Source organism: Cimex lectularius, unplaced genomic scaffold (genome assembly GCF_000648675.2).
Source record: "Cimex lectularius strain Harlan isolate CLEC.00 unplaced genomic scaffold, Clec_2.1 scaffold16, whole genome shotgun sequence".
In the NCBI taxonomy this organism is placed as follows: Eukaryota; Metazoa; Arthropoda; class Insecta; order Hemiptera; family Cimicidae; genus Cimex; species Cimex lectularius.
Genome location: NW_019392679.1, coordinates 1,579,910 through 1,602,395, shown reverse-complemented (window position 1 = coordinate 1,602,395; position 22,486 = coordinate 1,579,910). Strand labels below are relative to the sequence as shown.

The window sequence follows — 22,486 nt, the reverse complement described above, 5'->3', positions numbered from 1 at the left end:
TTTTTTAAAAACTATTTTACACTTTAATTTTTTCCCTATACTATATATACCACATTTTTAAAGTGGTGATATTATTTACTAATAATGAAAATGTCAGACATTTTTTTGCCCAGAAGAAAATGTGATCTCCTTTCACCAAAGAAGGTTGAGAATGGAACTGGAACAATCTTTCCCGATGTAACTGCACATACCTCAGCATTGACAGCAATTCTCCTTATTTTGCAATACCCGCCTTATTTTGGAGGTAGAGGCAACCCCGATATACTCCGCACCCGTAGGGTACTAGATGCCTTATAAGCACTTTATAAATTAAAAGAGTCACTGCAGGCCTCAGTTTAGATTTCCGGTTGATCAGAGTGTAAAGCATACCTGGTCGAACATATCCTTTATTTACCTTTTTTGTTTTTATGCGTATTCCAAGTCAGCCTTTGGTTCAAGTAAACTCCAAGGTACTAGTGTGCTGTCTTTGGGATTCCAATGGATGTTTGTTCCTTCAATATTTAATTCAGGGGGGGGTTCTTGGTAGTGTAAAAATCTTACTTTCACATTTACTGGGGATTTTCATAGCTAAGAGTAGCATTAATTTCATGCAAATTTACCTAGTCTATTAGTTAATTTTTTAAAATAGTCCATGTTTTCTTCCAAAATTTGTTTAGCCAGTATTTTAGGATTTATTTGCTCCGACATGTTCAGCACTTTTAGTATGTAGTGATGGTGCAATTTTAAGGAGTACAAAGATAGAGGTTCATGACCCATCATGAGAAATAAGAAGGCTGAAAGTGTGTAACATGGCAGCCCAAAAAATCTTTTTATAAAGAATTGAAGCAATTTTTCAATTTCATCATAAATCTTGAGCATTTTAACAAATTACCGTTCTAGTAAGTGTCAATGGTACACCAAGGTATTTAGTGGTAATTGAAGTGCTTTACCACTTCAATTTCACTTCCCTGTAAATACCACTTTTCATTTTTTGCTACTCATCCGCTGCCATTATTTTAAAGAACAAAAATTTGATAAATAAATGAATGAAAAGCTTCAATAAAAGTTAAGTGTAGAATTTTATTTTGTTTAAATATAAAATTAATACCCCTAAAATGTCATTACTGTTATAAACTAATATTTAAATTCACTAAATTTCGTGGTCCGCTTGACCAATTAATACATTACAATTAATTAAGGTTTTTAGTTGAGATGAAAAAAAGTCAATGGCACGAGCAGGATTCGAACCCAGGATCTTCGGCTAGATACGCCGCTGCTCTACCACTTGAGCTATCGTGACCTCGATTCACTCGGACATCAACTTCCTATCTCAACCCTACCTTATGAGTTTTCCCTCCTCTTTGCCATTTTTCAAGTGGTAGAGCAGCGGCGTATCTAGCCGAAGATCGTGGGGTTCAAATCCCGCTCGTGCCATTGACTTTTTTTATCTCAACTAAAAACCTTAATTAATTGTATTATAAAAAGTGCAACCTCCTAAACACATTTGTCTACTGCTTACCTGTCAGAATGTTCTAGTAGATACTACTACTAGTAGATATTATAGATACTTGTCATGTATTAATTGGCCAAGTGGACCACGAAATTAGTGAATTTAACTTTTTATAATTTGAAAACATTCATGTAGTAATTTTTAAATTATATTTTATTTAATTTTTTTCTTATAGAACTAGTAGTGTGGTAACAGTGAAACATTTTCTCTAATAGATACAAAAAAAAATGAAATGTGCCCTGCTTTTCGTTAAACTGTTTTCAACTGAAATGTGTTTTGCATTGTGTTGAAACATTTCATCTGTATTTAATCTATAAACATTTTCATTAACTTTCAGATTCTGCCCAAATATCTCCAAATGCAGAAGGCTTGCAAGGAAACTCTGATATTCCGAGTAAGTTTTCCAAATGTTTCTATTATGTAAAAGGTTGAGTTATTATTCTGTGACAATTAATTCCGAGTTCGTTTTAAGGTGAACCGGTCGTTATTAAGAGGTCAGGGGTACGGACAAGAGGAGGTAAGCGTGGAGGTAGAAAGCCTCAGACTCGGCTCAAAGCAATAGCTCCGAGCTTGCCAAAAATGGAAACTCCTTTACAACTACTTATAGTGAGCAATGATCAACAATCAAAGTTACCGACAGTTAATACAATTGAACAACTGACAAACAGACCGACTGCATTGTCCTGTCATACCATCCAAAAGGGCGATGCGGCTCCAGTTGTACCTTCTTGTGAGAAAGAAAGTTCAGAAAACGCTTGCAATAAAATTCCCTCTTCTATTGAAAATAAGCAAATAGGCCAGGAGAGTTTTGAAAAGGAGTCAACAATACCTAAATTGAACGTTCCACAAGAAGAAGAAACTAAAGTCACAGAAGAATGCACTCCAGAACAGAATAACAGTTCTACAGTGAACTTTAAAGAAAGGCTTAGTTTAAGTTCACCAAGGCGAGGGAGTCACGTACGTACTTTAGAATTTAACACACCGCCGAAAGGAATAAATACAAGAAAGGCGAACACGTCTCCTAAGAATTCAGCCAAAAATAGGAATGTTACGCAGAGATTGCTCAGAAATTTTAGAAGAGGTGGCTTATTCAATTCGCCGTCACCTACCAAATCTCACGAACACGTGCAAAACACTGAATCTCAATCACAGTGTCAGGTAGAACAGACTGTGAAACCGAAAAAACCAAATGCTTGGGATTCCGATCTCAGGGTTTACACTGAAAACGAGGACATACCCACATCAGTGGGACTACAGAGGAAAAGATCTGCAAACACAAAAGGAAAAGATAAATTAACCTGTACCGACAAAATTTCTGATAAAACTGATAAACCTACACCTTCAAATACATATTTATGTAGGATAGAAGAAGAGGGTTTAAATGAATCTTCTCGGTGCTCACTTGATGGTGAAGACACACCGTCAAAATCAAATATTTCTACTTTGGAAAATGAAAAAACAGTAGTACAAAGTGAAATATCTTGTGTGGATGGAGACTTTTTAAACACTCACAGTGCTAATTCTGACGTAAAAAGTACAAATGAAGATAACGCTTGTCATACGCCACCTGATTGTTTATCACCTGCACATCATTTATCTTTGAAGAATAACACAAGCCTATTGGCAAGTTGCACTAAGTCACCTGGTTCATCATTGGAATCGACCCTCATAAAAGAATGCGCTAGGATTGAAAATCTTAATACAAACATGTTAGAAAATGAAGGATTAAATAAAGTAAATGAGAAACAGCATACATTTACCACACCTTTTAAAATTGAGCAAGATGTCAAAATGATGTCTAAAAATGAATTGTATAAATTTCAGACACCGGCTAAAACATTGTTAACCCCAAATTCCAAACAAACAGTCGAAATGACTCCAATCTCTCAAATAAGGTGGGAAATTAATGAATTGGGCAAAACTAAATTGGTTACACCTACACTTCCTCAAACCCCTAAGGACGAAGTCCATCTTGACGAAGAAGTCTCCCCACCTTCGGATAAAATGACAGATATCTCAAAAGAATCTACAGTAAAGGTAACTAAGGGAAAACCGAAAACTGTCACTAAGAAAACCCAAAGGACGAAAATTCAGAAAAAACCAAGTCCAAACTCTACTGTAGTAGCAGTCGAACTCGGTGCCAAAGCAAAGCTTAAAAAATGTACAAAGAACAGAAACATCCAAGAAAAAGACTTTGATGTAGAAAAAACGATAAAAAAATGTCTCAAACAAGCTAAAAATATAATTTATGGGAAAGGTAAAGGCACACCTTGTAATTTAAGTTCAGAAACAAAAGAAGACGATAAATCATGCGGTATGAAAACTCGTTCAAGAAAGGCTCAAACGGTGAACAAATCGCCAACTGGAATTCATGATAAATCCATTCCTGAAAATGTTGACGAAATCGAGTCAGCCAAATTACCCCATCAATTGAAAGATCCAGAGCTTGTTCCAAAAAATGTAACTAGGCAAATAGATATTGCAGATGAAGAAAGTGGAGGCAGTTTTCCTCATTTGTATTTGAGTGAGGATGAAGTTACCCCAACTGATAGTTCACAAAGGATTTCTAACGTACAAGTTGTTTCAGAATCATCATCGGTTAGCAAAAAAATTCCGTCATGTCATCAAAATGAAAAATCTTCGCCATGTCCATCCAATGATAAAAAAGTTACTGGGGAAAATCATGAAATCCTTTTAAAAAATAAGCTTTTAGTAGATAATAAAACCAACAATAACATTATTGTTAAAAATAATATTAGGAATCACATAGAGAATTTCAAATATACATTTTCAGTAATTGACGAAGATAGTGGAGAATATGTATCAAAAGATTTAAAAATAAGTCCATTTTTAGATTTGTTTGAACTTCCCCCTACTAATGAAACTAGACCCAGCAAATATTCTGATGAGAATAAAAATAAAACGAAAGAAGAGGAAGTTACGAAGTCAAAAAGTTCTCATCAGAAAGAACACGTAGAATCCAACAAAAAACAAGAAAAACGAAGTTTCAATTTTGAGCTTTCTTCTGACATCGACAAAAGACGGCGTGTTCGTTCTTCTTGCTCTAGCAATGAAGAGTTTGATACTCAAAGGAGAAAAAGACAGTGTTTGAGCAGGTCAAGTTATAAAGAGGCATATTCGCAAAGTGCCCGGCGTAAAGATTACGATCGTCATTTCAAGGAAAGAGTGCCATATTCTCGGAGGCGAGACAAAACACCTTTTTCCTCGAGGAGGCCTAGATATTCACGTGATGTCGAAGATTCAAGAAAACATAGCAAATCGTGGTCGGATGAACGGAACGATTATAGAAGGAAAAAAAGTTACAATTCACCTTACAAAGGTAACTCATCGGACTGGCATCTAAAGGACAATTTTGAAGAAGATGCATATAATAAATCAAAAGATGGCAGGAAAACCAAACCGTCTGAGTATTATTCTAAATACCCAGAAAATAGAAGAAGTGAGAAAGAGGACCTGCTTCAGTTGAAGAGCAAAGAAATCCAAGAAATAATTAACCAAAATAAGGAATTGAATAGACGGCTGCAAGAGCTAGAAGGGAACAATAAAGCGCATAAACAAAACGAATCATGCAAGGAAGAGGGAGAACTTTCAGATACGACTTGCAGTGTGTCACCGTAAGTGCAATTTCAATTTTTAAGGTCGCTTCAGACATGCGGTATTCACCGACTGCCACCGTATATTTGCCAAGTCTCGAGATGCTCATCTTGGCATTCGCCAAATGGCTTGCCTACGTATATACACATGCAGGGTTTGTACAACCACCCAGTTTGTGCAAAAACAGCGATTATTCGCCAAGTCTGTGCAAGTCCTCAACTTACTACCAATAATGATGGACAACAGTAAATTTGTGGTTACTGTTTTGTGCAATGGCTACAAACTCAGTCACAGACTACTGTTGCCCTATCTTACATTCTCTGTTTTCACGCACTGAAAAACTCTTTCTGATTTTTGTTATTTGGAAGAGAAGTGTTCCAAATTATTGGTTCAGCTTGGTCAAGGTACTCCAAGATTTATGTATGGCCAATCCATTCTTAACCAACAGAAACAGAGCTATGTTGTTCTTTTATTAATACATCTACACTAGTTAGGAATAGTTTATTATTGAAAAATAAATAGAAGTATATATTTTCGTATATGCTTTGAGTACAGTTACTTCCCGAATAGTCATGCACATTAAAACGGACAAGAAAACCGACAATTGGCTGAACGAGGCGAGCATCAAATATTGTTGCTTGGCGAATAACTGAACACTCATCCCCACTAGCCGGGATTCGGTGAACCTTTGCTTGGTATTCGGCGAATTGTGCATGTCTGGAACCACCTTTATATATTTTAACTTAATTATTGTACTAAACTTATATTTTGGTTTTAGCAAAAGGAAAAAACCTTACAGTATATTCTCCAATAAAAAACTAAGTCTCGTCCACTCCTCTTCGGCAAGTAAAATAATTTTAATTGTAATTAACCTCAAATTTATTTTTACATTTTTTTCCAGGTTGCAGAAGATTGTCGAACAACTCTGCTTAAAGAATTAGACGTTGATAGCTTCTTATCAATAGTGCACGGTAGTGACGAAAATAAGCCTATTTAATTATTTAAGTCTTGTTAACAGTTTTATTGTCAAAATTAATATTCTCTTATTGTGAATAGTTTTTGTACCTGTACATATATATATTGTTTTGTATATGCATATATCAATGTAAAATAATATATTTTTTGTAATATATATATTAATTATTGTAATGTATATTATTATTATATTGTTCATTCAGTGAATAGGCTATAGAAATCATTAATGCTTTAAAACTGTCTGGTCTGCACAAAGCAATAATATTCTTGAAAGAGAAATCCTTTTGAAACATCTGCAAACACCTTTCAAATTTCTTTTAAGGTGGTTTAATGTTTAAATCTGTTTCATTTAGTCTAGGCTTTGACCAATTTTGACAAAGCCAATGTTTTCGCCTAATTTCCATCCATAATTATCTCACATCTTTCCTTTCCATGTCACTTCCACTTAAAGCAGTTACTCCTTCAGAGGTTAAATTTATCGTGAATCAGATGTCAAATCACAAGGCCCTTGGCTTTCACCTCATCCTCCGTGAATTCCAAAAAAAGTTATCCTACTGACATATCTCTACAATGGTACAATCTGCACCACTAATTTCCCTTTGCTCTAGAAATCTTTTCCTCAAAACCCGGCAAACTACACGTAAAGCTTCTTCCTACCTCCAATCAGCCTACTTCCCCTCTTCTCAGATGATTGATTCCTACACTTAATTACCTCAACTTCCCAGATCACAGTTCAGCTTTGGTCCTCAACATTCCACTACCCAGCAGGTGTTTCATGATGTGAACCACATTTCCTTATCCCTTGAGTGTAAGGGAAAGGATAAAGATAAAAGAGCCGGCCACAAGGACTTCTACACCTTGACTTGAGTAGATCTATTTTGCCCCCCTGTTTTTTATAACTCACTGGCCAGCTTCAGGTTGTTAGTCAACCTCCACAGCCTTGTGGCTTTTCCTCTTCGGGTTGTAAGGACCTGCAAAGACCTTCAGAAATATATAAAATGTGTTCTGGTGTCTCCCCTTCCTGGAAATACTGCACAGTGTTTTTTATCTAGTGCATGTGCTTTCTTAAGTGGCAATGCCCTGTCAGGAGTCCAACCAAAAACTTGGTTTGGTTGCGTTTGTCTTTCAGTAATTCCTTTGTAAGTTTTGCGGGTGGCCCTTTAATGAATCTTTTTGCATGCCTCATGCCTGTGGTATTGTTCCACCAGGTTTGGACTCATTAATGATCCATTTGAGATGTCTCCTCTTCTGTGGCAAGATGCTTAGGCCACACTTCAGGATCTAGAGAGTAGATGCCAGGGTCAGGAGATTAGTGTTGCAGTCTTCTGCCAGGTCTACTTGCAGGTCCAAAGTTCCAAACTTCATTTCGCATGAGACAGCCTTTAGTGCTGCCTGACTGTCAGAGAAGATGGCTATCTTCCGGGAATGTATTCCTAGCCTTTTTATACCCATGGCGCAGTGTCCAATCGCTATGATTTCAGGCAGGAACACTAGCGTATTTATGTAGGTTTACCGTCAGTTCAGTCTTTGGATATGTCCCGAAGACTCCAGCCCCATGCCCTTGTCAGTTTTCAAGCCAGTACGAGTTGTGTTCGTTTGGCTCATTTTCCCTGTTCGGTATCAGTGGCATTGATTGGCATGCCTAATATGGAAACTGCCTGTATCTCCTCCCTCAATTTCCATTATTTATTTTGTGAACAATACTGCATGGAGCTTTCTTGATCACTAGCAGTGACATGAAGTTCTATACAAACCAAAATGTGTTCTTCCAAATACCTAATACTTCACTTTTACATAACAACAATTTTTGTGAGCTTGTCAATGATTGGACTACACTAAATATTGCCCTCTGGGAGTGCCACAAGGTGTGTACTCAGACCAATCTGTGCCTCATCTACCATCTCAGATATTTTGAGAGACACCCTCTACCTTCTTTACTTCCTTTGCTTTGGGAGAGTTTCAGGCTTTTATGAATAGCCGAACATGGAACAAATTCTCAAAGCAATAGCAAGTTAGATGTAGATTAGTCGGGGTGTGACCTTTAAGAGCTGATGTATCCCCCGTTCTGTGCTTATAGCACACCGTTGTCATAGTTCATCAAGGAACTTGATTAGTATGCCCGGTTTCAGAGGTTGAATCTCTTCTACCAAAGCAGGGTTTTCGGTCTGACCCCCAATTTTTTCCCGCTATATTCTTCTGTGCACCAATAAAGCTCATGCCACTTTCTTGATGCCAGAACTGATATGTTTCTTAAATGCCGGTGTTTTGTCTAGTGTGAAGCCTAGGTATTTGGCCTCTTTATTCATTTCTATCACAGTATTATTGAGTTTTATCTGCCTCTAATTTATTTCTAAGTATTTTGCCTTGTTTAATTTGTTATAAATAAAACTATTTTATTTGTATAATGGCAAAAGTTTAATATTTTTTTACTATTATTTACCAAATTTTTTTTGCTATACAAAATAGCATGAGCTGAAATTGATATTTGTTATTATATTATTATATTTATATTGTTATAAAAGTTATAAAATGTATCTGTTGTATAAACAGTAAAATATCGATAGAATTTGATGTCGATCGATTGTTTGTTCGTTTTCTTATCACACAGCAGCTGCCGTTGATAATTCATTTTTGTTCTTATTGTTTGGGTTGTAGTTTTATTTTAGCGTTTATTTTATATTCTAATGGGACCGGAGGAATGGGCAAGTCTGTAGCATTATTATTCAGATTTAAAAATGAGACAAAACAGTTTTTAAGTCGAACATCCAATTCCACACGACTGGTCTAGGCAAATCAAAGTTAGAGTCTAGTATTTGGCAATTATTTGGGATAAAACAATACAAAAGATATGCAGAAAACGAAGAAAGAAGGTACTAAAGTACTAGTTTAACCTTGTTTTTTTCCTCCGTGTATACTCATTATTTTCTTTGTTTAATAAATGCACACAAAAAAGGTGATTTTGAGATGCTAGAAGCCATGTATGACTTCACCGGGACAATTGCTCATACGCTCAGTTTCAAGAGGGGTGACAATTTCATATTCCACTCGGCTTCCAACTTAAAGCGGAACTGGTGGAGTGTTATAGACTCGTTGGGGAAAATTGGCTACATACCGTCAAACTATGTATCAATAAATAAGGTAGTTATCACTGTCGATGTGATTTAACATTATTCAAAAGTCCTACAAGCCTTGTTTTATTATTTTGGCCCTGCTTGTGGCAATGTTTTTCTATGCTTTTTAGGTGAGTAAAGGGAAGATGTTGGAATTCATCACCTACGCCATCGAAGAATTGGACAATGAGATTTTAAAAGTGGGAGGAACGGAGAAACGGCTCGATGTCATGAGAGAACTCAATTTGAAGAAACAGGAAATTCTCGACAGCAAACAGAAAACCAACTCCATCAAAGACAAACATGCTGGCACGAGACAGTTGAAAAATTCCACTACTCTAAATGTAATGAAATTTGCACACATTTCAATGTTATAAATGGGTCTATTTGAAATGGACGGTATTTTGAAGGAAGATCTCGTCAAGAAGACAGAAGATCAGAATCCCCCTTTAGCGATGAGGGTGTCGGTTTCAGAAACAAAGTTTCCCGATGGAAAAAGCGCAGAGATTAATTTAGATGGGAAGAATACGAGTAACATTACTCCTCACAGCGCTTATCTTTTAATTCAGCAGGTAATTTTAAAATTATGACCATTCTTGTTTATTTATATTTATTTATTTTATTTCAAAGGTTAGAAATCAAACTGGGTTGAGTTTTGAAGGGTCGAGAATTGCCGTAGGCGTTGTAGCCGAGGGTTTTTTGGAACTTTTGCCGTCTAATTGTGTCCCAAGTTTGGAATCGTTCTTGGAGTTGCTTCAAAACGAAATAATCCCGACCAGTGCAATAATCGACGACACGCAGGACGCACAGAACTTGTGTCAAATACTGACACACCTGACTAATGCAAGGGGCGACGCCCAGCAACGATCTTGGCATTTGTGGGACGATGAGGCAACCATCAAGAAAAATATTACACAGTTGTCATCTATCCTTGTAAGTGCTGTTATTACCCTTATCGTCCTTGGTGATCAATTCGATGATATTTTCAGAGCAACGCTGACCCGATGATAAGCAAAAGGGTTTTTAAAAAGAACAATTTCGACGATGTTCTTATGCTTGTCGATTATTATCAAATGGAAGATAGGTCGTCGATCAGGCAGTTATTAGTCCAAGCGTTTGCCGTGATGTGCACTTTGGACAAAGTGATTATAAATTTACTTTTAAATTCAGTTTTACCGATGGAACTTGGAAGGTAAGTGACAATTTTTTGAAACATAATTTAATTTTTTTTATATACTCGAATTTTCCCATATGTGACTTTGACATTTTTATCTCAAATTTTGTATATATTAAATATAAAATTAATTAATAGAAATCAAATGTAATATCCTCTAAAATTCATGTAGCTCAATTCAGAACAATAAAAATGCTACTTATAAGCTCTAATCAAAATGTTAAAATAAAGCATTACAGTAGCACTTAACGTTACGTGTACAAAAATGTTTCATCCATGTTAGGACTAATAACGCATATTTCATTACATACTTAGTTATAACTTTACATAAATCTTTTGCATAATTTATAATCTGTCCATTTTCTATAGATCCACTGGCTCATTTCAACTATTTATCTATTCTATATCTAATATCTATTTATTTAAAAAAATTGTTTTATTTTAAGGGAAATGCAAAGCAATTTTGCTTCGAGATGTAAACTATCCAAGCCTGCGCTGTTATTAGCAATGATATTTTCAACAGGAGAAGCCATGCCAATCACACATCTAGGTAAATTGATATTATTTTAACAAAAAAAAGTGCACTTTGAAGTTTTGATTTATTTTTTAATTTGACAATATTTTGGACATAATTATTCAGAAATCGTGAGAAGCGGTCTGGTGTGATGTAGGTTTCAGAAAAACATTTTCTTTATCTGCCAACTTTTCGATCTTTACTGAGATCATCTTCAGGGCCTGGGATATACAAACATTGTTTAAATTTAACAAATACATGTAGGAGGTGGAAAAAAGTGAATTTATACAATGCAAAAACACATCCTACATGTATTTGTTAAATTTAAACAATATTTGTAAATCCCAGGCCCTTAAGATGATTTCAATAAAGATCGAAACGTTGGCACGATAAAGAAAATGTTTTTCTGAAACCTACATCACACCAGATGGCATCTCACGATTTCTGAATAATTAATTAAGGTTTTTAGTTGAGATGAAAAAAGTTAATGGGACGAGCGGGATTCGAACCCACAACCTTCAGCTAGATACGCCGCTGTTCTACCACTTGAGCTATTGTGACCTCGATCCACTCGGACATCAACTCCCCATTTCAACCCCACCTTATGAGTTTTCCCTCCTTTTGCCATTTTTCAAGTGGTAGAGCAGCGGCGTATCTAGCCGAAGATCGTGGGTTCGAATCCCGCTCGTGCCATTGACTTTTTTATCTCAACTAAAAACCTTAATTAATTGTAATATATTAATTGGTCAAGCGGACCACGAAATTAGTGAATTTATTAATAATAATAATAATAATATAAAGGACGAGTCACCTTCTTGCTGAATATGTAATAATTTAAAATCCAGTTAAACTATTAATACTGTTGATGTGCCCTAATGTTGATTAGATGCTTTATGCTCACCCTCTATGTTTTAAAATTATATCAAACCTGGTGATTACGCAGGCTAGATTTTTCGTAATTTAATTTCTATGGCTAATTGAATTTAATATTAACTAACTTACAGTAAATGGAGATATAAGCTTGATTGATGGAATGTAATTTTTTCAGGGATTGAATTATGACAGTTGTTTAAATGTTGAAAAAGATCCTGAACAATGTAATTCCCCGATACAGGACCCAGAGAACAGTGAAGACGAGTACGATATCCAGGTTAAGAAATTGACATTTTATTTATTGATTTTTTTGAAATTATTGTTGTTCTTGTTTACAGAACCGGCCGGGTTTGCAAGTGCTTTTAGAGAAAAAAGAATGGCACGAGCGCCTCGCGGAAAACATAAACAAAGCCGTTGGGTCTGGAAACGAGGCGGCCGAACCTGAAAAACTCGCCCTTGAAAAGGTACTCGAGAAAAAAACTGTTGAAACAATAGTCAACACATTTGAAGCAGACCCGATTTTTGAAGAAATTTTGAAAGAATTAGTAGGTAATAATTGTTGAAATTATTCGCTGAAAGGCTGAATATTCAATGTTTAATATGAATCTAAATTGATATTTCAGGTCCAGTTTCAAGAAGTAGTCCGAGTAATGCAGATGATACTGAACAAGAGTAAATATTTCATTTATTCCCAATGATTTTTTTATGCTTATTGAAAAACATACACATTTATGCTATTCGTTGTATTTTTGTTATCAATCAAGTGGTCATAGTATCAACAATAAATTTAAATTTGTCTGTCATTTTTTATTAAGTGCTTAAAGAATATAATATCGGAAGTCCAAAATCAAACTTAGCAAAAAATATACTGTAAAGGATTTAGTCTTTTTTGTTCCTTTGTTTTAACATGTATTTTTTTATGTATAAATATTTTAAAACCTATGCTACACATTGGCTAGAAGACGTTAAAATAAAATTTTTCATTAATTTTAGGGGTGAAGAAACTCCAATTGTAAATGAAGAAAATCTGGAGATTCCAGCAGCAAAGAATGTACAGCAGGAGACAGTTGCTGTACCAAACAGTCAGGCAAATTTTCATAATGAAAAGTCTGAAACTACTCCTCATTTAGGAGGATTTTATGTAACGGGACAAAATGTGGAAAATAATGCATCCCAACAGCCACACATTTCCGTATCAACTGTTCAAACTTCTCCCCAATCGTCTTTGACTTTAATTCCAATAGGGAAACATTCCCAGCTGGAAAAGCCGACCAACCCGCCTCTACTGAAATTGACCCCAACCACATCTTCTGGGCCACCCCAGCCCGCTCAAATTGTCATTCAAACCTCCCCGGCTGTTCAGCCAGGCCCTGCCACTTTAAGGATGCCCCCGCCCATATCTCCACAAGTTGTCTCGATAATCAGCACGTCGGGCTCTCCATTACTGAAGGATTCGACAAGTACTGTCTCACCTATTCCATGTTCTGTCATCTCAAGGTTTGAAGTTGTGGGCCCGAAGGTTTTCTTTAAAAAAGATCCTAATTCTTTACCATTTCATTCTAAAATACGTAAGTTTTGTTTTTATTTTGTTATAACAGGTTTTTCATTGTTTTTACAATATTGTGATTTCAGATATTCAGGGAGAAACTCCTCCGAGGCCCAGGTTAGATATTCTTCCCAAGATAATGGAGCCTTTGAAAGTGCAAGTTGAAGGTAAGCTACATTACAACTATTTTTTATTTTTATTTATTTATTAGTCTTTATTTAATTTATAATGTACAATATACATAAATACATTTTTAGAATTAAAGACAGGCTCTTTGGTTATCTTAACCATCAAGAGGAGTCTACCAATTAATTAAAGTATAAACATATTTTGTTTAATTGATTAAAAATGCACTTATTTAACATTAATTTACTAATAACTTAAAACATATTATGATAATGTAACTGCATTGGATGCGTTCACTAATATATTATACAATAAAAACTAACCCTAAACTAGAAAAGAAACAACTTATAACTAAAAATTATAAATGAAATTAGCTCTATATTCGTAAGCCTTTCATTATTTCCAGGTTCATGTTTTCCAGGAAACAATTTTTGCTATATGACTTTAGAGAATCTACAGTTAAGTTGAAGATACCTAACCATCCCTAAACTTTTCCAAAGGGTACATTCTCATAGCTTTTTTATTTTATTTATTTATCATTATTATTTTAATTTATTATTCACTAGCCCAACTACAACATAGTTTTTTAATAGTGCATTTCATACAAACAAATTTTACATTTTTAACTGGCTCAAATGACAGATTTAATCTGACATGAATAATATCACATTTGACTTTACATAATTATCTATATATACTTTAATATCACAGTACTGGTAAGATTATTATCACAGTGATTTTTAATAAATAAATGGATAAATAAATAATTAAATAAATGATGAATCACAAAAGCTATTTACAGTAAATTAGTTTTTATCATTGCACAAACAACTTTACAAGATCACTGTGATCACTTTAGCCAATATCCAGCTTAGTTCGTGGTTTGAATTGGAAAGAAAAATAAAAGTGAAATTTAAAGAGAAAACATTGAAACGCGTAAGATTCAGTTATCATGTTGGTCATTCTGTCTTATTCTTAGGTTTTCATTTGATGACTAAATTGATCATCACAATTTCTAAACGTATATTTTTTCAAACATGCAATTTTTGACCTCCATAAATTCCTAAAACAGCGGTGATGACTGTTTAAGTATATTTTCACAGAAAGAGAATTTTTCCTTTTTTAATTTAATTTTTTATTGCTAAAATTATAAAGATGAATATGTGTAAATGAGAAAAAAGTTTGATAATACATAAAAATACTATGTTAAAAGTGTGTAAATCNCTTCATTTTTAAATCATTAATTCACTATTTTCGTGGTCCGCTTGACCAATTAATACAATTATCGTTTTTAGTTGAGATGAAAAAAAGTTAATGGCACGAGAGGGATTCGATCCCACGACCTTCGGCTAGATACGCCGCTGCTCTACCACCTGAACTATCGTGACCTCGATCCACTCGGACATCAACTCCCCATCTCAACTAATAACATTAATTAATTGTCTTGTATTAATTGGCCAAGCGGACCACGAAAATAGTGAATTTCTGAATAATCATCGACTAATGGTCACTAATCACCACACATTATGGACATATTTTTTGTTTAGCTATATAAAAAATGATTTAATAATATTATAATTAGAGGAAAAGTATTTGTTTTTTGTTTTTCGCCAATTGTGAGGCAAAACTGATTTATTACCAATTGGAATTAAAATCTAACAATGAACTAGGGTGAGTAATAAAAAAATGACCGATTTTATTTTCTTAGAAATTGTATTCCCCTATAGGCTTTATTTGTTTTTCAAATGCAATTATTGATACCACTTCCATATAGAAGGAAAGTAATCAAACTGAGTTTACCGTAACATTGCCGGAATAGGGTCGTTCAGAGGTGGTAGAGTTGTAGTGGAGTGGAATTTCTTTGGAGTTAAAAACAGACTTTAATATTTTTAATAGGCTGTCAGCTAATGCAGAAATCTACGTGACAGACATTCTTGAGGAATATGAGATTCCATTAGCTCCTGTTATTGGTGAGCAATTCTTGTGTGTGCAAGTTTGTGCTCTTGAAGCATTTCACATTCATTAGCTTAATGCAGTACCTTTCTGATGTCAGTATTCACACTCTAAGATTGCCAGCCCTGATTTGAACCCTCAAAACAAAAAACTACCCTTCCAACAACCTTAGCTCAGCTGAATGTTTTGTTAGTTGAGATTTGAGATTAAATTCTTCAAGATGTGGTTAGAGGTTTAATTATGAGCATGATGAGAAGATTTTATTTTCTGTGTGTAATAAGAACAAGAAGAGGTAATACACCTTATTAAAGAATTTAAAGTTTGCTTTATAATGTTTTAACTTCAAAAACAAAAGTAATATGTTTAAAAAAACTTTGTTTATTTTAACATTAAAAATCTTTTAATAGGGTAAAAATATTTGAATTTTAAATAAATGTTATTAATGCTGAAAAGACATATACATACAAACAATTTCAAAGTGTGCTTTTTTTTTTTTTTTTGGAACATCAGCGTTGTTAATTTGTTTTTTTCTTGTGTTAATTTTGAACTTCTGCAGATCAACTAGGTGTAGACTTTGTTAAAATGATATTGGAAGTCATCGAGCTAGAACGAGGGTCTGAAATAGCCGATAAAATGCTAACACTCATCCTTTCATATAATCTTCAGTTTAAGCACAAATCGTCAGCGAACGTCATCATTCAGGCTCTTCAGGAAGTTACATGTGCCAAAACGTTTTCAGAGAAGGTACTTCTTCTCATCAATAGAGAAGGTATTTGCTTTTATTTTACTTTTATAAATGCAAATTAGCTCAAAGCTGGATAAAATAAATTGCAGAGGACCCTCTTGCAAAGCTGAAAGCCCATGAGTGCCCTTGCCATTCAGTCCTCAAGCTTCTCAAGGATCTGTTCTCCAATACGGCCACTGCTGACTTATTTTATACAAATGATGTTAAAGTACTGATAGATATTGTTGTAAGGCAAATCACCGATCTTCCACCTAACAATAAGGTAAAATTGCGCACAGCAGTACATCGCCATTCGGTAATCTTGATTTATTTTTCTAGAAAAGGACTGAATACTTAGAATTGTGTAAGTTGATACTTTACTGCTGTGATTCACTAGCTTTCGAACATCGTTTGTCCGAACTCAAGAATGTTTTTTATCACATATTGAAAGACGAAGTTCCACCGGTTGAAAAAGACAAATCAATAGTTCTGGAAATAACCGAAGCTCTTCCGAAAATTTTTGGTAAGTTGGATTAGGCGTGATGTAACGGCATGATTCGGTACTTATTTATATTTTTTATTTCTTTTTATGTGTTTTATAAATTTAAAACTTATGTGTTCAAAATTGTAAGAATTGTATTGTCGATATGTCGATATTTCCAAAACATTGACATTTAGCTTTTAAAATATATCCATGGTCGCACTGATAGAGTAAAGAAACTAATCGTCTTGTTATCGTTGATATATCATAGCTTACTAAATTAGTAGTATAAAACAAAACTAATAAGTAAACTGTTAACTTATGTGTGCAATATTAACACAGTAACATTTTATCTTAATGTTTAAAATTATGAAGCTTGATTTTTTCAAAAATTCCCAACATTTATCAATTGTATTTTCAAGTAAAAAAAAATGTAGTTCATCTTATGTTCATAATTGATTATTAAGCTTTGTACATAATTTCTATAAATAAATGTAAAAGATCATTAGTTTTTGCCTTTACACTGTGATATTAATTAGGTTTTTATTTATTTATTATGTTTGTGTTTCTTGTCAAATGCTGATTTAAAAAAAAAATTGTTGATATTAGAAATTTTTTAATGTTTGTTATTGTTTAAAACAATCTATGTATGTTAAATAATTTTCAAAACAATCATTAATTTTAAGAAAGTTTGTAACACTGGGCAAGGCAAGATTTTACTGTTTTCCCCTCTTTTTTTTTTTCATGAAACAATTTTTTTATTTGTGTCATGTTATATTATCAAGGAGCAGATTTTTATGTTCAGTACTCTCATATGCGATTTCACTCATCCGCGGTTGCCCCCTTAGTCGAGTTCTGGAAGAGAGTGGGAATCCTGCGTGGAATAAACTTTATGTTTGTTACTGTACATTATTGAAAAAACCCGAAATATGTATACTTAAGTTCCTACATAACATTCACGATTAGCATATGCTAGAAAGTGTCTGATTGGTATGCAGTTAGAAGAAAATACTTCAAAGCCTGAAATTCGAGGTGTATTATCCATGGTTCTCGTTATCTGCAGTGATACTTGATATCCCCTGCAGATAAAGAGTATAAAGTATTTAAAAAGTCAAAATATGACATTAGTTTTGACAAAATATGTATTCAGTTTTAGTAAAATATATAATTATTCAGAAATCGTGAGATGCGGTCTGGTGTGACATAGGTTTTAGAAAAACATTTTCTTTATCGTGCCAACGTTTCGATCTTTATTGAGATCATCTTCAGGGCCTGGGATTTNGATCGAAACGTTGGCACGATAAAGAAAATGTTTTTCTGAAACCTACATCACACCAGACCGCATCTCACGATTTCTGAATAATTATCGATTAACGGTCTCTCATCACCACACAAAATATATAATTTAAAATATTTAAAAAACAAAAACTAATAAAGCTAGTCTGATTAAAATTTTAAGTACTAACAACAAATAATTAACAACAATTTTAAAATAACAAAACAAAATTAAAACTAATTTTATTCTTTAAAATTATTGGGAATGACTTGGTATTTTAAATTTTCAAAGATGAAACATCGACTATCAGGTCTTAAAATGGATTTGCATCTTGTAAAAGAGCTATCTACCAATGTTGACCAAATTGAGTAATTTCTTTTTTCTTTTTTTAAAGCCTTGTAACATAGCATATTAGAAGGGTTACGGGCGAGACAGTGGGAATCGAACCCACAATCAAATGGGTCACCATGAGCCGAGAGTCTATCATGCTAACCGTTCAACTACCACGACCCATAAATCAATTTAAACATCCTGTAATTTAGTAAAATATGTACAATCTATAGAAAATTAATTTACCCTAAAAATGTGACAATATGTAACAACATGTTTTAAATTGCTTCAAAACGACATAAAACATCAATAGCAAGTTGTAATATGCCAATATTTAACTTAAAAAAAAGTATGTGAACACATAAAAATCTGCTCCCTATTTATTATCAATTTATGATCTTATGAATGTAAGTTTGAATCTCTCAAACAATCCTCTTAATAATGAAAACCATTGTTTAAGGTATGGATAGTTTATATCTACAATACATGAATGTTTTTAAGTTTTTTTCATTAGACTTAATTTACCCACTATTTTAGAAATTTGATAGATTGTGAACTGAGATACCATTGTACCTTGAAGATGGTGCTCCTTCCATGAAAAAAAGTAAAATAAAAATGTAAATTTTTATATCAGCCTTGTACTTGGCTGTTTCTATGAAGTGTATTCCTGTTTGGAATGTGCTATCTTATTAAAGCCTTCCATCCTTTTTGAATTTATTTATTTTATTTTTTTTTTTTGACGTGCCACCCTAGAGTGAAGTTGTCGCGAGACTGCAACCAATTTGTGTCATTCTGTCATAACTTCAGAATTCACATCACACCAGAAGCTTCTCTAGGAAAGGCATCTAGTAAGAGAGTCGTTTTCTTGATTTTGAAGAGTAGCTGGAGAGCTGTTCTGAAAATTTTAGACAGGAGAGCTTCTGGGATGTCCATACTGCACATTTTTCAGGAAAAACACAAGGAAGCTGTATTAAACTTGAGAAAATATTGATTTTAAAACAAATAATATTTGGCTATATATCTACTATCTTATATATAGTAGAAACTGTTGCATAAATAGATTTTTATTTTAAAGAAACGGGTGGATTTAATTGATTTTTTGACACAAAAACACAATTGTATTAGTTTCTAGTCAAGTGAAAAAATATTGGTGAAAGAGATGAAAGTATATGTTTAGTGTTATGTTAGTAACTATTGACAACCAAAAATTTTTATAATTATCCTGTTCTTTGAAATAAAATGCTTAAAAAAAGTGCTTGCCTCACCTAGTGTCATACCAGTCTTATTAAGTTGTATTTGTGCTCCTCTAATTAAATGTAGTGTTAATTAAAAATGTGATAGAAAAGAAAAGTGATCTTTGTGAGGTATGTCGTACAATTTGACTTGTGAACGAATTACGATTGTATGTGACATTCCCCATAAATTAAGATTGGATTTGTAAACTTAAATTGTAAGGATTTTGTTGAAATATGTGGGCAGAAAGTATGACTAGGATTTACAGCTTCATTCGTTCTATTAATATGTTAACTTGGTAGTTTTGTATTTGTTAAAATTAATGCTATTTAAATGCTGTAAACCAAATTTCAAGTACTTTTTGAAACATCTTAAATTGCACTGGTTTTTTTTCCTCTTGTCTGTGGTTTTTCATTTCTTTTTTTCATTTTTAAATGTATAACACCTATAGGTAATGTACCTTTTTCAAAATGTAATCATTGTCTTAAGACAAGACACATTTTTGAACTTATAATCCAACTTTAAAGCTTGTAAAACTCTTAAAACCATCTTATATCTAACAACTCACTATTTATTTTTTATAAAACTATGTAGTTTTTACATGTTATTTTCAGGGTAGAAGTATGTATTTTTTAGGCAAAAAATGAATATTTAATACAGTCTTTGTAGTTATGCTTCAATAACTACAATAAGTCAATCATAAGAGATCTTATAATTTATTGTAAAATTTACTTTAAATATAATGCAAAATTTAATGACTAATATGGTTTTTTTTTATTTTACAAAAAAACCCTTACATTTTTTATTTAATTTTTGACTCAAGGATTTTGGAGCGAAAAAGGAAGATTGTTTCATAGAAGTAATGGAAAACAAATGTAAACACAGTTTATTGAATATAAAGAAAAAATCTCAGTTTGAGTCTGATATACATTGATTATCACCTAGCAGGGGAAAAAAATGAAGAGAAAAACATACATAAACATATACATATTTAATAAATGCATTTCAGGTAAAAGAATAAGAAAATCATAAATGCGGAGATGTTGTTGATGTCATATTATTCACCAGTCATCATCTCCATGAATTCTGAAAAGTGGAAAAAGTCAATTTGTAAGTTTTATTTTGTTTTTGTCTAATTCAGGTGCTCACCATCGAAATCAACAGTGCCAGATCCATCGGAGTCGATCTCCTCGATGATCATGTCCAATTCTTCGTTGGTCAGCTGTTCATCAAGCTCGTGAAGAATCTCTTTGAGGCATGAAGTCGGGATATATCCATTGCCTGTAAGTAACGATATAAAATCATTTACTTTTTGTTATTTATGTTTATTTTGTGTGTTAATAATAGATGATTTGATATAGCAAATACATATTTTAGCACTATGATTTTTCAAGCGATTTTTTGCTAGGGAAGAGTTTGAGAATATTTTTATTCCATTATGATTAGTTTTTTAATAGTTTTATTTTATTTCATTTAAGCACATTCGTAATAAGAAAAGATTTTTTTTTTTTTAAATTTTAACTCAACTCATAGTTAAATTTTCGATAAATATTTAAATAATTTATTTTAGAAAATTAGATAAAGGTGTGCTAGCATTTTATGATGTTAAATAAAGAACTGATGTGATATTCAAGAAGTACAGCCTATTATTATTATTAATTTTTAAGGGTGTTTTAACGGCTAGTTCAGCCTATTGTTATTATTATTATTGTTATTAAAAATAAGGTCTTGATTGAGATAAAAAAGAATAATTAATTGAAATAATTAATATGGCAGTATAAAATATGAATAAATATAACGAATGTAGTTACAAAATATATGTACATGTTGTAAAACATGTTCTCTTTTTAAGCGAAAAAAAAGTAAAATAACATATCAAAAGGGGTTTGTTTATGTTATTTATTTACATTGGTGGAAAAACATTATAATATTCAAAATTAAGTAAGAGGACATCGTAAGTTGCCAATGAGAAAATAGAAGCATTAAATATATTTAAAAATGTATTAAAATGTTAATTATGTGTTACACTTTAAAAAAAAAGTACCTTCTTTGTCATAAAGTCTGAATGCTTCCCTAAGTTCTTTTTGCATGGCTTCATCATCTTCTTCTACAATGAATTTAGCCGCTAGTGTAATGAATTCTTCAAATTCCAATCTTCCAGATTCTATGGAAAAAATTTGAAAGATAAAAAAAACCCCTAAAGTTGACGGGCGAAACAAACTTTTACATACTGTCAGCGTCCACTTCTTCAATAAGTTCATCAAGGATTTTTTTGTTAAAGGGTTGACCCATGAGTCGAAGGATATCGGACACCATGTCAGTCGGGATCGAACCTGACCGCTCCCTGTCGAAAGCGTCGAAGGCCTTTCTTAAGACACTGATTTGTTCCGGTGGCAGATCGTCCTGTCGATTCAACGTTAATTTAATTCAATAAATTTATTGGGAAAACTTAGTAAGATTTCAGCTCACCATTGTGACTAGATGTGACGGTCAACTAGCGGGCAACACACCCACCCTGGTTATGTATATCCAGGAGTCTCTCCCCTCCCCGCTGTATAGCTGATTCTACAGTCTTCATCCTCTCTCTATTTATAGATATTTAAGTTCTCACTCAGAATAGATCACGAACTTGGAGCTGGAAACCACTGTATTCCAACTTATTTCTAGATTGAACTTAACTACATTTTTCCTTTTAAGCTCAAAAGCAACCTGATAACGATATCAAACTAATTTGAAAATTTATATTTTGAGAGTTGTTTACAAAGTATTGTTTACATTTAGGAAGCCAAGTGATTTTATATTTAATGTGTTTTAAGAATCGAATTTCAGTTCTTCTCAAGATGTTCATTGGTAACAATAACAAATAAACAAGTGGTCACAATATTATAAATACCCATGCAAAAAGTTAAACAATTTAAAATTTAAGATATCAAATTAATTAATATGAAATTTCAAGAAACCAATCTAGAGAGAATAGCAATTATGTAATATATTTACATAAAAATTCGATATCTTTTTAAGTAATGAGTTTTATAATTTCATTTATATAAATATTATTGTTGTTATA

General features: G+C 33.1%; 3 protein-coding genes across 5 annotated transcripts; 2 read left to right on the top strand and 1 right to left on the bottom strand.

Moving 5' to 3' along the window:
• The first annotated feature begins 1,799 nt into the window (after window positions 1–1,799).
• On the top strand, window positions 1,800–6,214 carry LOC112126466. Its single transcript, XM_024225585.1, has 4 exons — window positions 1,800–1,883; window positions 1,962–5,124; window positions 5,883–5,946; window positions 6,006–6,214. The coding sequence occupies exons 2-4, from the start codon at window positions 2,069–2,071 to the stop codon at window positions 6,099–6,101; spliced, it is 3,216 nt and encodes a 1,071-aa protein (XP_024081353.1). The 5' UTR covers window positions 1,800–1,883; window positions 1,962–2,068; the 3' UTR covers window positions 6,102–6,214.
• Window positions 6,215–8,682: 2,468 nt separating this feature from the next.
• On the top strand, window positions 8,683–20,399 carry LOC106661414 (NCK-interacting protein with SH3 domain). 3 transcript variants are annotated; one of them, XM_024225586.1, is made up of 11 exons: window positions 8,683–8,949; window positions 9,033–9,217; window positions 9,321–9,533; window positions 9,600–9,761; window positions 9,820–10,122; window positions 10,179–10,381; window positions 10,810–10,913; window positions 15,932–16,144; window positions 16,210–16,382; window positions 16,439–16,622; window positions 20,243–20,399. In XM_024225586.1, exons 1-11 carry the CDS (start codon window positions 8,928–8,930, stop codon window positions 20,296–20,298), a joined length of 1,818 nt encoding a protein of 605 aa, XP_024081354.1. In that variant the 5' UTR covers window positions 8,683–8,927; the 3' UTR covers window positions 20,299–20,399. The 3 variants fall into 3 exon arrangements, with proteins under 3 accessions (XP_024081354.1, XP_024081355.1, XP_014240265.2); XM_024225587.1 differs by lacking the exon at window positions 20,243–20,399 and adding an exon at window positions 18,940–20,181; XM_014384779.2 differs by lacking the exon at window positions 20,243–20,399 and having other exon boundaries at window positions 16,439–17,109.
• Window positions 20,288–21,997, bottom strand: LOC106661415 (troponin C-like). The gene is made up of 5 exons (XM_014384781.2): window positions 21,889–21,997; window positions 21,651–21,822; window positions 21,464–21,583; window positions 20,569–20,700; window positions 20,288–20,505 (listed from the first exon to the last, which is right to left on the bottom strand). Exons 1-5 carry the CDS (start codon window positions 21,889–21,891, stop codon window positions 20,477–20,479), a joined length of 456 nt encoding a protein of 151 aa, XP_014240267.1. The 5' UTR covers window positions 21,892–21,997; the 3' UTR covers window positions 20,288–20,476.
• Between the last annotated feature and the right edge of the window lie 489 nt (window positions 21,998–22,486).

Coding starts and splice junctions, on each gene's coding strand:
- LOC112126466 (XM_024225585.1), top strand. CDS start 2,069: ATGGAAACTCCTTTACAACTACTTATAGTGAGCAATGATCAACAATCA. Junction 5,125..5,882: donor ACGACTTGCAGTGTGTCACC/GTAAGTGCAATT, acceptor TTTTGGTTTTAG/CAAAAGGAAAAAACCTTACA. Junction 5,947..6,005: donor GTCTCGTCCACTCCTCTTCG/GCAAGTAAAATA, acceptor ATTTTTTTCCAG/GTTGCAGAAGATTGTCGAAC.
- LOC106661415 (XM_014384781.2), bottom strand. Junction 21,584..21,650: donor TGAAGAAGTGGACGCTGACA/GTATGTAAAAGT, acceptor TTTTTTCCATAG/AATCTGGAAGATTGGAATTT. Junction 20,506..20,568: donor TGGCACTGTTGATTTCGATG/GTGAGCACCTGA, acceptor TCCACTTTTCAG/AATTCATGGAGATGATGACT.
- LOC106661414 (XM_024225586.1), top strand. CDS start 8,928: ATGCAGAAAACGAAGAAAGAAG. Junction 8,950..9,032: donor GCAGAAAACGAAGAAAGAAG/GTACTAAAGTAC, acceptor CACACAAAAAAG/GTGATTTTGAGATGCTAGAA. Junction 16,623..20,242: donor AGCTCTTCCGAAAATTTTTG/GTAAGTTGGATT, acceptor TTTTGACTCAAG/GATTTTGGAGCGAAAAAGGA.